Below are 14,750 nucleotides of genomic sequence, written 5' to 3'. Positions count from 1 at the left end.
TGCCTGCATGTCCCCAAGAGCCCCCTGACCCGCCGGAGCTGGAGATCCGTGAGGTGAAAGCCCGGAGTATGAATTTGCGATGGACGCAGCGGTTCGACGGCAACAGCATCATCACCGGCTTCGATATCGAGTACAAGAACAAGTCAGGTAGGTGACAGTGATGTCCCCTCCCCGTGCCACAGTGGGGCTGGGGGCTGGCCTGCACAGGCAGGTGTGGGACTGCCCCACTGGTGCCTCCAAGGGAATATTCTGCATCCCAGTTCCTTTGATGAAGAAAGGATAGAGCAGCATTAATGAAATATGGTAATTTCTGTTGGATGGGAGCATTTGAAAGGGAATATTAAAAGAGACAATATTTGCAAGAAGTTGAACCCCAACGCACAACAGCAAGAGAGAGAAGCAGCGCCTCTCCAGAGGTGCAAAAGCTGGAGGTGCCTGGAGACCTCACCTGCCTGAGCATGGCCCCCTCAGCACTACAGATCCTGGACAGGATTCAGGCTCTTACCTTTCTGCGTGGCTCCTCTGCTCTTCCAGATTCCTGGGATTTTAAGCAGTCTACACGCAACATCTCCCCGACCATCAACCAGGCGAACATCGTGGACCTGCACCCCGCCTCGGTGTACAGCATCCGCATGTACTCCTTCAACAAGATCGGGCGCAGCGAGCCCAGCAAGGAGCTCACCATCAGCACCGAGGAAGCAGGTGCTGCTCTGGGTCCTGGTGGGGGTGGTGGGCAGGGGCTGCAGCCTGGGGGGAAGCTGGCTGAGCTCTCCTACAGCCAGAGGTTTTCCTTCTCAATGAACCTTCCCAATGTGCTTTTTGTGTTTGTGTCTCGGCAGCTCCCGATGGCCCTCCGATGGATGTCACCTTGCAGCCGATCACATCCCAGAGCATCCAGGTCACCTGGAAGGTGAGTGAGGCTGGGATGGTGTGTGAGCTTTTTCTGGCAGTGGGAGATTGGCCAAATGCTTGTCCTGACCCAGCATATCTTCAGTGTTACAAGGATCAGGAAGAACTGCCCAGGAAAAAAGAAAACCTGGAGGCTGTGCAAGCAGCTCACCTTAGTGCTCAGGGCTCTTATCAATCATGTTTTACAACAAGCTCATTATCTCATAGGGTATCCGTGAGGGACCATGGGGCAGAGAGGATAAATATGTAAAAACTGAGGTGCTGGGTTGCAAAGTGTTTGAGCAGAGATCAATAAAGCTTAGAATCGGATTTATTTTTCCAAAGCTGCCTAATGAAAAATAAAATTGATTGTAAAGTTAGGACTTGGGAATGAACTGCTAAGTCAATAAATTTAGGGTTCCAGCTTCTCCCCCCACCTCCCCTTAAGCACTGAAAAACAGATTAATGAAAAGTAAGATTCACTTGAAAGATAAGTCACTTCGTTTTAGGAGTATTTCAGCAAGATGGATCGCCCTGGCATTGTAACATAAATTTGCAATCAACCCTATTGATTTCTTAATGCTTCAGAGAAATATTGTTAAGATTGATCTCAATCTGGCCTTTCAGGCTGCCAGACTTGGGATTTCTCTGCTCCAGCTGGGGATTGGTGTGGTCCAGGCAGCACTTTCCTCTCTGGTGTCTCTGAGGACACACTGGACCTTTTTTATCACTATTTTGCCACTCAATGAAAAGTGGGGAGGGAAACAACTTGAAAGCCTTGAGAAAAGCCACTGAGGAGTGGTGTTTGGGAAATCACCCCTGTGACACTGCTCCATCCTGCCCTCATTGTCCCTCAGGCCCCAAAGAAGGAGCTGCAGAACGGGGTGATCCGTGGCTACCAGATTGGCTACCGGGAGAACAGCCCGGGCAGCAACGGGCAGTACAGCATCGTGGAGATGAAGGCCACGGGGGACAGCGAGGTCTACACGCTGGACAACCTCAAGAAGTTTGCACAGTACGGGGTGGTGGTGCAGGCGTTCAACCGCGCGGGCACAGGGCCCTCGTCCAGCGAGATCAACGCCACCACGCTGGAGGACGGTAAGGATGGCCCAGGGACCAAACCTGGCACCATGGTCACACCCAAGGGACCCTCAGCTCACCCCCACCCCGTCCCACACAGGTCTGTGTGTGCCCTCTCAGCTCCCTGGGAGGGAACTGGGAGCACAGGGACACCCGCAGCACAGGGTTTGTGGCACAAATAAAGGGTGCAAGGGAGATTTCAGTGCTGCCCAAGTGCCAGGCAGGTTTCCATCTGGGACACGGCTGCTGATGGTCTCAGTCGTTTTAAAAACAATAAGGAAAAAGTTTTGCAGTGCGTTTGCTCAGCAGTTTTTCATACTTAATTAAGGCTCTCGTTAGCCTGTCAAACCGCAATCGTTTCCTGGCTGCATTAGCACTCCTCCTGGGGTATTCAAGGGCCCCTGTTTTAGCAATAGTGTCTTTTCCATAATTATATTACCTTCATTTTGTTCAAACGGACTATCTGTATTAGTTTATTATACTCTGTCCCTAATTACATGGTGCTTATATTTTTGCACCTAAGTAATATGAAACAATAATCATTTTCAAAGAGGATCGTTACGGTGATGTATTATCATTTAAATGCTCATAAAAATTAGAGTTACCTCTTGCGGGGCAATGGGATCTAATTACCTCTCATCCAGCCAACTCTCCCACTCTCCCCTCGCTGGGAAGCATCCTCCCTGTCACCACCAGCACAGGGTTCACACCCACCTGGCTGGCCCAGGAGAAGGAAAAGTGCATGTTGGAGGCAGAGCACTGCTGGGCAGGGCTGAGGGCTTCCAGCAGCACAGCAGGGTCTGTGTGGGCAGGGTCAGGGTGGCTCCTTCAGCCTGGCATCTCCATCCTCCTGCTGATTGTCCTCCTCATCCCTCCCTGCCCAGTTCCCAGCCAGCCCCCCGAGAACGTGCGTGCCATCTCCATCACCTCGGATGTGGCCGTGATCTCGTGGTCGGAGCCCCCGCGCAGCACCCTCAACGGGGTGCTCAAGGGCTACCGGGTCATCTTCTGGTCCCTCTACATGGACGGAGGTGAGCACACGTGGGGAGCAGGTGGCATGGGGGCTGTGGGGGGCACAGGGGCTGACTGGCCACGTCTCCTGCAGAGTGGGGCGAGATGCAGAACATCACGACCACGCGGGAGCGGGTGGAGCTGCGGGGCATGGAGAAGTTCACCAACTACAGCGTGCAGGTGCTGGCCTACACCCAGGCGGGTGACGGCGTCCGCAGCAGCGTGCTCTACATCCAGACCAAGGAGGACAGTAAGTGGCTCTGCCACCAGCACGAGTGACTGAAGGGCACAGGGGAAACCCCCCGTGTGCAGCCATGGGCAGGGCATTTCCCTTTCCCTTTTTTCCCTTTTCCTTAAGTGCGGATATTTAAATATTTACACCCTGCCTGCCCTACTTTAATGCCATTAGCTCGCTAGTAGAGCATCCCTGGGCCTTTCCTAGGAAGTGCCAGATGCTGGGAGGGAGGCGCAGCTGGGCAGGGTATGGCTGACAGATTAAGGAGATGGCCATTAAAAGCCAATCATGATTTCTAAAGCAGAGCTCAGGCTGCAATTAACCCTCCTGCCTCTGCTCACATGGGGGCCAGGGCCACCCGTGGAGAGGTGTCCTGCAGGCAGACCTGTCCCTGCCTGTGTGTGACACAACCATTGCAGCTGCTTCCCAGGCTGTGGTTGGGGTGCCAGCCCCACAGCAGGATGCAGTCGCATCTCCCAGCTGGGCAGAGACCTTGGAGACCTCCTGGCAGCAGCTCTGCCATGCTCTCCCTCTTCAGTTCCAGGTCCCCCAGCTGGGATCAAGGCTGTGCCGTCCTCTGCCAGCAGCGTGGTGGTGTCCTGGCTGCCTCCAGCCAAGCCCAACGGCATCATTCGGAAATACACCATCTTCTGCTCCAGCCCCGGCTCGGGGCAGCCGGTACGTGATGGGAATGGGGCTGGGAATCACCACAGTGTGCCAGGAGCGGGAGGGAGAGCTGATGCCAGGCAGCAGCCGCAGCAAAGACCTCTTGGGGTGCACTGCGGAATTGTCCAAGGGCATCCATGGGCACTGTGCACCAGGGAATGGTCCCATCATCTCTCTGTTCCCATCCTCTGGCATCTACCCTCCTCAGCACTTGCTCCAGAGGGGAAAACATGCCAGCAGCTGACCAAAAATGAAATAGAAATCCAACCTGGCCCCTTCTCTCCTTGGTGAGGGAGAGGTTGATGGGAGGTCTGCAGACTAGTGCTTATCAAAAGCTCCTTCTCAAACTCATTTCACTATCTGAGCCTCTGGTTTCCAGGGCAACATAATCTTTTCATCAAAGCAACTGGTAAAACCGCTGGGATCCGATATTGTTTTCTTGGCATCTTGTCAAAACTGTCATTTGGGTAAAAAAAAAAAAATATGTATACTGTACAATATTCATATAGGTGTGTCTGCTTTGGTGTACACTCATATCCGTGTCCCTGCAAGGACAGTGAGTGCACGGGTACCTGCCAAGTCATGTTTAAATGCACCCATCCTGTGCCACGGGGGTCGTGGAGCCCCATCCCTGCCCGGTGCTGGCACGGTGGCACAGCCAGTGCTGTGCCAGGCAGTCCTTCCCCTCGTGGCGTGCTTGGGGCAGGGTGACTTTGTGCCTGCTGTGATGGGGACTGGCCCCGGTTCTTGTCCTGTCTGCAGGGCCACCGCAGGGCTGGGGCAGTTGCTGTGGGTGTTGCAGTGACCCCATGTGGGTTTTGGGGACCCCTTGGCCTGTCCCTGTGACTGCAGAGGGGTTGAACCAGCCCGGCTGGGGCTGTTGCAGGCTGGCCCTGCTGCAGCTCGGCGGTGCCAGGGCAGCGTCCTTTCCCTGGATCAGGGATGCTGGAGCAGCCATCTGTTCTCGGGCTGCAGCCCGGCTCCCTGGAGGAATCACGACACCAGCCGGCTCTGCCCGGCATTGAGCGGTGTGAGCGGAGCTGCTGCTGCTCGGGATAAACCCGAGGGGTTTATCGGAGGGGCTGGGGGTCTGCGCTGAGGGTGATGGGTGAGGGTCTCACAGAAACTTCCCGTGTCCCCTGCACAGGCTCCCAGCGAGTACGAGACCAGCCCAGACCAGCTCTTCTACCGCATTGCCCACCTGAACCGGGGCCAGCAGTACCTGCTCTGGGTGGCCGCTGTCACCTCCGCCGGCCGCGGCAACATCAGTGAGAAGGTGACCATCGAGCCTGCGGGCAAAGGTACGGGGGGTGCCAGCCTGGGGGCACCTCCGCTGCTGTGCCCTGCCCCATGGAAGTGACCCCCGGGCAGAGGAGGGGCAGCTCTGAGGTCCCAGCTCTCCTTACACCTCGGGGGGGCTGTGCACCGGGCCTGCCCCCCAGGCTGATCTTCTCCTTGTCCCCAAGCCCCCGCCAAGATCATCTCCTTCGGAGGCACCGTCACCACGCCGTGGATGAAGGACGTGCGGCTGCCGTGCAACTCCGTGGGGGAGCCGGTCCCTGCCATCAAGTGGACCAAGGACAGGTACGGAGGTGGCTGCCAGCCGTGCTGGGGGCTGGTGCCGGCCCTGGCTGTGCCACACACGGCTGATGTGCCCCCTCTCTCCCGGCAGCGAGGACTCTGCCATCCCGGTGACAGTGGACGGCCACCGCCTGATCCAGGCCAACGGGACGCTGGTGCTGCGCTCGGTGAAAGCCGAGGACTCCGGCTACTACACCTGCACTGCCACCAACACCTGGGGCTTCGACACCATCATCATCAACCTCCTGGTGCAAGGTGAGGTTTCCAGCCTGCACAGACACGTTCCATGCCCACTGACCAGTGCCCGGGCTCTGACCTGTACCAGGGGCTCGTGCTGGCCCAGGGATGGGTGCCGTGTCTCATTGGCACTTTTGGGGGCACTTTGTATGTGTAAGGGGCTCATGGGCTTTCCCTCCTCCCCAGTGCCCCCGGACCAGCCCCGCCTGACTGTCTCCAAGACCTCAGCATCATCCATCACGCTGGCCTGGATCCCTGGGGACAATGGGGGCAGCTCCATCCGAGGTAGGGCTGCTGTTGGTGACAGGGCTGGTGCCAGAAGCTCATACTGGTTCCATTCTCATGGAACATGTTTTCAGGCTCACTATGCCACGTTTCTGTATCTGCACCTCAGTTCCCTCTCTCCAAAATGTTTCAGAGTAAGGTTGATGTCTCTGAGCTCTTAGCAGGGGCTGGCAGCCCTGGTGAGGGGTTTGTGAGGTGTTTTGGACAAGCTGCAGGGACTGAAGTAGCTAATGAAGGGCATATCACTGGGTGCTGAGGTGGTGGTGGCCAGTGCCAGCCCCAATGCTGCTCTGTGTCTCCTGGCATTGATGCTACTCTGGAGCCACCAGAGCAGGAGTTGTCCCACATCCCTGACAGGCTGGGGGCTTTGGGAGGGCTCCAGGAGCATCCCAGCTTTCCCAAGTCTCCTTTCTGCTCTGATTCATCTCATGAATTATAGGTTGAAACAGCTGCGTGCAGAGGGGGGAGCGGGGAGCGAGGAAGGAGACCTCGCTTACAATTAATTAAAAGCATGAAAGTAATTACAAGCAAATCTCCCCAGCCAGCAGCCTTTCACTCCAGCGGACTCTGTTGATAAATTTGGTTATAATTGGATTAGAAATATTAAAAACAGACTGCATGTACAAAATAAATAAATAAGCAGTGGCAGGCACCAGGGTGGGTGGTGTGGGGGTGTCAGGGCTGGTGTTGACACTGCTGGGAATCACATGCCCATGGCCTTGGGAAGGTCCTGGTGTCACCATGCACAGGGAATCCTTGCAGTGGGAAGGTGTGGGAAGTGTCTCTGCTCTGCCCGAGCTGGAGCTGGGTGTTCACAGAGCTCCTTCACATGAACCTCTGGCATTGCCACGGTGGTACCTGGGTGGGGCTGGCACCAGGGCCATCCTGCCATGTCTGCCTTGTGCCACTCATTATGCACACAGCCTACTTTTCTATTAGAGAATTGGCTAAATATCCTGCAAAAACAGCCAAACCTCTCAGTGCCCCTGGGAAGTTTGGTTGGCACGGCCGGGCCAGCAGGGATGTGCTGTCCCAAGATGCCCCAATGCCCTTGGGACTGTCCCTGTGTCCCTGTGCTCTCTTGGGAAGCCCAGAGCAGCCATCCCCAAGCACCTTGTTGACGGCAGCGTAACAGGTTTGCTCATCTAGGACACAGTGTGCTTCCTAATACACTTCATCACGGAGAGGAGGCGGTGTGCAATGACAGGAGCAACTTCCCTGCAGCCTCCCGAGGGAGCTGCTTAATTCCAGCTTTCCCTTTATAGCCTCACACCAGTCAATCACAGCATGCACTCCCATGTGGAAATGAGCAGTGAGGCCATGCTGGGGCTGCTGGGGGCAGCTGAGGTGTGACCAGGGATGCTGGCAGAGATCTCAGGAGGTTCTGGGTGTGCCCACGCTCCTCTTGTCCGTGGCTCTGTGTGGTGGGAAGAGCAGGCAGTTGCCAGCACCGCTCATGAGTGCAGAATTGGTGTGTGATGAGTGCCGTGGCACTGCCAGGCTGTGCTGGACTTGGTGCCACCCAGAGGTGACCCCGTCGTGGCTCCCACAGGCTTCGTGCTCCAGTACTCGGTGGACAACAGCGAGGAGTGGAAGGATGTGTTCATCAGCTCCTCCGAGCGCTCCTTCAAGCTGGAGAGCCTCAAGTGTGGCACCTGGTACAAGGTGAAGCTGGCGGCCAAGAACAGCGTCGGCGCCGGCCGCATCAGCGAGATCATCGAGGCCAAGACCCACGGCAGGGGTGAGCCTGGCCTGCGGCGCCCCTGCCCCACCAGAGATCCCCTCCCCACCCTCCTGACAGCTCCTCTCCCGCAGAGCCCTCCTTCAGCAAGGACCAGCACCTCTTCACCCACATCAACTCCACGCACGCCAGGCTGAACCTGCAGGGCTGGAGCAGCGGGGGCTGCCCCATCACCGCCATCGTCCTGGAGTACCGGCCCAAGGGCAACTGGGTGTGGCAGAGCCTGCGCACCAACAGCTCCAGCGAGGTGTTCCTGACGGAGCTGCGCGAGGCCACCTGGTACGAGCTGCGCATGAAGGCCTGCAACAGCGCTGGCTGCGGCAACGAGACCACGCAGTTCGCCACGCTGGACTACGATGGCAGTGAGTGGGGACACGGGCTGGGGGAAATGCCACCACACCGAGGGGGTCCCGGCGTGCTGAGCGCCCACCCGCCCGTGCTCTGCCCTAGGCACCATCCCCCCGATCAAGTCTGCCCAAGGGGAAGGTGATGATGTGAAGAAGCTCTTCACCATCGCCTGCCCCGTGATCCTGGCCACGCTGGGAGTGGCCCTGCTCTTCATCATCCGCAAGAAGAGGAAGGAGAAGCGGCTGAAGAGGCTTCGAGGTGAGATGGGATTCAGGGGCACAGCACACGGGACCCCAGGTTGTGTTTGTGGACTGCCTCATTGTGCCCTAAACTACTCTCTTACAACAAATTCCTTGGTTTTTGTGTCTCCTGCACAGATGCAAAAAGTTTGGCAGAAATGTTGATCAGGTGAGTCTCACATCTGCCTGTGGCTGGGACTGGGTGGGCAGGCAGGGTAGTAGATGGTGCTGGGAGTGGTCGTGGCTGCTTTTAAGCCCAGGCACAGTCCTCACTCAATTTCAGAGCTTCTCACGCTCACACCTGTGAAGGTTGTGGCAGTGACTCTGCAGCACAGCAGCCCAGTGCTCCTGGCTGCTCCTGCCTTCCCAAGGGTCCCAGCACCCACACTGGAGCGTGCCTGGGCAGAGCTGAGCCCTGGGTGGGCTGGCTGGTGGCAATCCCCAGCCCGTGCCAGGCTGGAGCCGCCGGGGCTCTGTCCGGTAATGGGCGGGTCTGCGTCCCCTCTCACCTCACAGCAAGAATAACCGCAGCTTTGACACGCCGGTGAAGGGGCCCCCGCAGGGCCCCCGCCTACACATCGACATCCCACGGGTCCAGCTCCTCATCGAGGACAAGGAGGGCATCAAGCAGCTGGGTAAGCACAGGCAAAGCTCCCATCCCCTGCCGCACCAGAGTGCTGGGGTCCCATGGATGCACTGAGTGTGGGCCAGCAGGTGCCTGCAGTGCCTGGCCAGAGAGAGGTCTGAGCTGCAGGTCCCTCCCACAGGGGATGACAAAGCCACGATCCCAGTGACCGACACGGAGTTCAGCCAGGCAGTGAACCCCCAGAGCTTCTGCACGGGCGTGTCTCTGCATCACCCAGCCCTGATCCAGAACACGGGGCCCCTCATCGACATGTCCGACATCCGCCCCGGCACCAGTGAGTGATGGGGCTGGGCTGGCCGTGCTGGGGGCTGTACACACGGGGCAGGCAGGGGGAAACTGTCCTCCAGCACTGGCTGGGAGGGCAGAAGGGGTAGGCAGTGCTCCAGGGAGGGGACAGCATCCTGGCTGTGAGTGGAAGGGACCCACTGTGACTTTGTGCCGTAGACCCCGTGTCGAGGAAGAGTGTGAAATCTGCGCACAGCACCCGCAACCGCTACTCCAGCCAGTGGACACTCACCAAGTGCCAGGCGTCCACCCCCGCCAGGACACTCACCTCGGACTGGAGGACAGTGGGCTCCCAGCACGGCATCACAGTCACTGAGAGTGACAGCTACAGTGCCAGCCTCTCGCAGGACACAGGTATGCAGGGCCACAGCCTCCCTGGCACTGCTTGAACAGGAATCTGCTGCCTTGGGGTGCACAGACACCCCAAACTGTGAGTTCAGAACTTACCAGTGGGATTGTGGGCCCACAGCTCAGTGGCTGTGAGCAGCCAGGGCCATGCCCAGCTATGGGGACAGATAGAATCATTAAAAAGCAAAGTGGTTTGAGTTGGAAGGGACCTTATTGCTCATCCTGTTCCATCCTTCCACTAGACCAGGCTGCTCTATGTCCCATCCAACCTGGCCTTGAATGTGGCCAGGTGTATCCCAGCAGCGACAGCCCAAGCATTCCCAGGACATGGAAAAAGGCACTCCTGTGCCAGGGAGTGTCACAGGTAGGTGACACACCCTCTCCCCACAGACAAGGGGCGGAACAGCATGGTGTCCACGGAGAGCGCCTCGTCCACCTACGAGGAGCTGGCTCGCGCCTACGAGCACGCCAAGCTGGAGGAGCAGCTGCAGCACGCCAAGTTCGAGATCACCGAGTGCTTCATCTCCGACAGCTCCTCGGACCAGATGACCACGGGCACCACGGACAATGCCGACAGCATGACCTCCATGAGCACCCCGTCCGAGCCCGGCATCTGCCGCTTCACCGCCTCCCCGCCCAAGCCCCAGGACAGCGAGCGGGGCAAGGGCGTGGCCGTGCCCATCCCGCACCGCGCCAGCAAGAGTAGGTTCACACAGGCTCTGCGGGGGTCCTCAGCACCCCAGAGCTCCCCAAAATCCTCAGGAGGCCTTCCCAGTCCTGTATTCCTTGGCATTCTTGGTGTTTCTCCCCATGCTGTCATCTTCTTTCTCTGTTGATTAATGTTGTTCCCCATTTATTGGTATTCCATCCTTTCCTTGATATTCCATCCATTCCTTGGTGTTCCATCCTTTGTTTGGTATTCCCTCTCTTCCTTGATACTCCATCCATTCCCATGTCTTGGTATTCCATCCATTCCTTGGTATTCTACCCCTTCCCATTTCTTGGTATTCTATCCATTCCTTGATATTCCATCCTTTCCTCGGTATTCCATTCTTTCCTTGGTATTCCACCCAATCTTTGAGGGGTAGTTCCTTGGTATTTCTCCTCATTCTTGAGTATTCCTTCCCATTCCTTAGTATTTTCTCACTGTATTTTACTGTTCCTTCCCATTTTTCACTATTCCTTCCTATTCGTTAGCTTTCCTTCCTGTTCTTTCCCCATCCCATGATATTTCCCCACTTCTAATTATTCTTTCCCATTTTTTAGTATCCCTGGCTATTTTTTACTGTTCCTTATCATTCTTTAGGATTCCTTCTGATTTTTTAGCATTCCTTACTGTTCTTTCCTCATTCCTCGATATTTTTCATGGGGGTTTTGTTGGTTTTTAGTGTTCTTTTCCTTTCTTTAGTGTTCCATCCCCTTTTTCAGTATCCCTGGCTATTCTTTTCTATTCCTTCTCATTTTTTTTTAGTATTCCTGGCTATTTTTTGTTCTTACTTCCCTTTCCCTAGCATTCATTACTATTTTTTAATATCCATCAGTATTCCTTGTTATTCCCCCACATTTTTCAGTGTCTTCCCCGTTCTTTGGTGTTCTCAGTATTTCCCTGCTTTGTTTTTAGTATTCCTCAGTATTTATCAGTACAATTTCCCCCTGCTTTAGTGTTCATCAGTATTCCTTGGTATTCCTCAGGATTTCTTCCCTATCCTTAGTCCTAAAACCCAACAATCACCCAGCCCCCATGGGTTTTATTACCTCGAAATTGAACAATACCTGGAAGATATTTTAAAAATACATAGGTGGGAATTTGATAGTTAATTTATTTACTGATTGTATAACACACAATATAATGGGATCATCTTTCCATGATCAGAAAATTAGACCACATATTTTTACGACATAGTTTAACTAGAGTGTATTAGGTATAAGACCACTGTAACCTTAAAAAAAATGGAATTTACAGAGCTCATTATAAAGCACACAAGATTTAAAGCAATAGTGCTATAATAACACCAATATAACACCTGTAAGATATAATATAATAATGCAGAGCCTTATACAGATAAATATATAAAAATATACTTATATATTATGTTTTAAATTATATATTTAACTATATAATTTTAAAATATTTATATGCAGATATATACATTTATATTTCTACATAAATGTATATATTCTTATGTGTTCTAAATATAGATTTTTTAATATATTGATGTATAAATTTCTATATTTTATACAGCAATCCATATTTTCTACATTTATATATAGGTTTATATATACACTTATATGGAAAATTATATATATAGATTTATGTATCTATCTATACAGAAAAAAAATTGTATTTTAAGTTATATGTATTCATATAGAGATCTGTGTACATTATTTTATATAAATTTTTATATATATACACACATAACCATAACTCCTTAAATGAAGGTACTAATACATATAATCCTATATCTCTATGTGCTGTATCCTGTATTAACACCACAGATCCTTCAATAATTCACAGCCTGTGAAGAAGGAAACGTGCCCTTACAGAGCACTACACAATATATACAATTAAAGAAGTAAAGCTCTGTGTGGTGTTATATATTGCAAATATAAAAGACAAACTAATAACAGGGTTTTACATCTGCGGACATATAAATCCTTAAATGAAGGCCCTACAGCTAGAGGTGATGCTGTAGAACACAAAGGGAGCAGTGTAATAGAAGAGAAATAAAACGCCGATAACAGCCAATATAACAACACGGGCTCTTAGCCATACATGGACATAAAACCCTGAAATTAGGGCACTAACTATAGATGATGCCATAACACAAGACAGCAGGACCTGTTGTTTATGGCAGCACAGCCACTCACCTTGGCAGAGTAAAGCCAGGTGTAGGACACACCACAGCCCACTGCTGGGTGCTGGCGGGACATTTCCCACATTTACAGAATGGGATCTGTGCCTGTCACCTATCAGAATTTTAGCATCACATTATTGCCATTATAAAACTGTATTACACTGTACATTCAGTGTTACATCACATTATAATATTTATCACTGTACATTTAGCATTATATAATTAGCACTATTACATCATGATGCATCACAGGACACTGTGTGCAGCGTTGAATGCTAGAGCTTGGCGCATCCCAGGCGTTGCGTGGAGTGGGACAATTTTGGGATGAGGATGTGACACATTCCTTACAGCACAACTCATTCGCTAAGGCACAACATGTTCTCCCTGTAAAGCAGGACCTGTTCTGTATAGCACAACACGTTCTCTGTAGCCCAACATGTTGTCCACCGCCCAGGTTCTCGGTAGCCCAAACCATTCTCAGCACAGTTTCTTTGTAGCCAAACACATTCTCAGCACAGATTTTTTGTAGCCCAATGCCTTCTCAGCACAGGTTCTTTGTAGCCCAAACCATTCTCAGCACAGTTTCTTTGTAGCCCAACATGTTCTCTGTAGCCCGTGTTCTCCGTAGCTCAGGTTCTCTGTAGCCCAACGCATTCTCCATAACCCAACGCATTCTTCCATAGCCCAACATGTTCTCCATAGCTCAGGTTCTCTGTAGCCCAACGCATTCTTCCATAGCCCAACGTGTTCTCTGCAGCCCAGGTTCTCCATAGCCCAACACATTCTTCCATAGCCCAACATGTTCTCTGTAGCCCAACGCATTCTCCGTAGCCCAACACATTCTTCCATAGCCCAACGTGTTCTCTGCAGCCCAGGTTCTCCATAGCCCAACACATTCTCCCAACACCAACACGTCCAGAGGGTGGGGGATCAAGAGGGTCCCTGCAGAGCCTTACCTGCCTGCTCTTCCCTCGGCAGGTGACTACTGCAACCTCCCGCTGTACGTCAAGTCGGAGGCCTTCTTCCGCAAGCCCGACGCCCACGAGCCGTGCCCGGTGGTGCCGCCGCGGGAAGCCTCCATCCGCAACCTGGCCCGGGCGTACCACGCGCAGGCCCGGCACATGACGCTGGAGCCCGGCGCCAAACCCCTGGGGCTGCCTCCCCCGGCCTCCGCCGCAACCACCTTACCTCAGAGGACTCTCCCCATGCCCGGCCCGGCCGGCCCCGCACCCGCGCCCGCCGCCAGCGCCGCCCCGGCTCCCCCCGTGGCCGCCGAGCCCCCCGTGGCCGCCGCCGCCGCCGAGGCGCGGGTGCCCACGCACTCCAAAGTGGGGGGCTCCAGGGACTCACTGCTGGAGATGAGCACGTCGGGGGTAGGCAGGTCTCAAAAACAAGGTGCCGGAGCCTACTCCAAGTCCTACACGCTGGTGTAGGGCCGCCGCCGGATGCTGCTCGTTTCCCCGCGCCGTTTATATTTAATTAACAAACTTGTACACAACGGACTCTTTTGTATAAATGAAGCTATTTTCTTCTTCTCCGAACAGAAAAAGAAACCAGGGCACAAAGAATTTGATGTTACAGATTTAAAAATATAATATATATGTAAACATATATATATATTTCACATCATTTTGAAAGGGGCACAAGGAAAGACTCAGCGACTTTTTTTTTTTTTTTTCTCTCCCTGATCTTGTCGGTGGTTTTAAAAAAGGAACGTCTCCGAGACATTGCATGCTATTTTACTGTTCTGAAAACAGCAGGAGTTGCTTCAATTTGCAAATGCTTATGTGTTAATACCTTTTTCTATGAAAAAAAACCCAGCGCTGTGTGCAATAAAGGTTATGTTTATATGCGGGGTGTTTGTGAAGTGAGCAGGGAATTAGGCAGAGCAGGAGGATGGAAAGGGACAGCCCAGGGCAGCCAAAGTACAGAGATACTAAGACAAGGGGTTAAATACTAAAGAATAATAAGGCATGTAACCACCTGCAGAGCTGTGGGGCTGGTGGAGGGTCAGGAACTGGAGCAGGGTGCTGGGAATGGTTCCATGGAGCAGGACAGAGCAGTCATGACCAGACTGTGCCACAGAATTGAGAGAGAAGAACCAAGTCCAGCTCCAGCCCAGCACAAACCATGGTGCCAAACAGGAATCCAGCTCCTCCAGAGGGGTGATCGGCTGCCTGAGCCCTCGTGAGCCACAGCACAGCTCTGGCAGCTCATGGTAAGTGCAGGGTGGCTCCAGCATCAGATCCAGCATCCAGTGAGGCACAGAACTCCTCCAAGCAGGGTCTTGTTCCCTGGATGTGTC

The 14,750-nt window shown here is 53.5% G+C and overlaps 1 protein-coding gene across 1 annotated transcript in view; it reads left to right on the top strand.

Annotated features, from left to right (window-relative positions):
- The window catches only part of DSCAML1 (DS cell adhesion molecule like 1), a 92,448-nt gene extending 78,392 nt beyond the window's left edge, over nt 1-14,056 (top strand). Inside the window, exons 14-33 of the mRNA XM_079326717.1 lie at nt 19-147; nt 535-702; nt 840-910; nt 1,746-1,986; nt 2,853-2,999; nt 3,074-3,229; nt 3,753-3,892; nt 5,028-5,181; nt 5,347-5,464; nt 5,553-5,716; nt 5,885-5,983; nt 7,536-7,724; nt 7,799-8,086; nt 8,175-8,330; nt 8,450-8,480; nt 8,828-8,946; nt 9,079-9,231; nt 9,402-9,596; nt 9,981-10,292; nt 13,424-14,056. Coding sequence (XP_079182843.1) covers nt 19-147; nt 535-702; nt 840-910; nt 1,746-1,986; nt 2,853-2,999; nt 3,074-3,229; nt 3,753-3,892; nt 5,028-5,181; nt 5,347-5,464; nt 5,553-5,716; nt 5,885-5,983; nt 7,536-7,724; nt 7,799-8,086; nt 8,175-8,330; nt 8,450-8,480; nt 8,828-8,946; nt 9,079-9,231; nt 9,402-9,596; nt 9,981-10,292; nt 13,424-13,878 — 3,485 coding nt within the window. The 3' untranslated portion in view covers nt 13,879-14,056. The remainder of the gene's footprint in view (nt 1-18; nt 148-534; nt 703-839; nt 911-1,745; nt 1,987-2,852; nt 3,000-3,073; nt 3,230-3,752; nt 3,893-5,027; nt 5,182-5,346; nt 5,465-5,552; nt 5,717-5,884; nt 5,984-7,535; nt 7,725-7,798; nt 8,087-8,174; nt 8,331-8,449; nt 8,481-8,827; nt 8,947-9,078; nt 9,232-9,401; nt 9,597-9,980; nt 10,293-13,423) is intronic.
- Nucleotides 14,057-14,750: the final 694 nt, after the last annotated feature.

The sequence above is a fragment of the Erithacus rubecula genome (assembly GCF_903797595.1).
Source record: "Erithacus rubecula genome assembly, chromosome: 25".
In the NCBI taxonomy this organism is placed as follows: domain Eukaryota; kingdom Metazoa; phylum Chordata; class Aves; order Passeriformes; family Muscicapidae; genus Erithacus; species Erithacus rubecula.
Note: the sequence above shows the minus strand (reverse complement) of the source record. Positions and strands in the feature narration are given on the sequence as shown.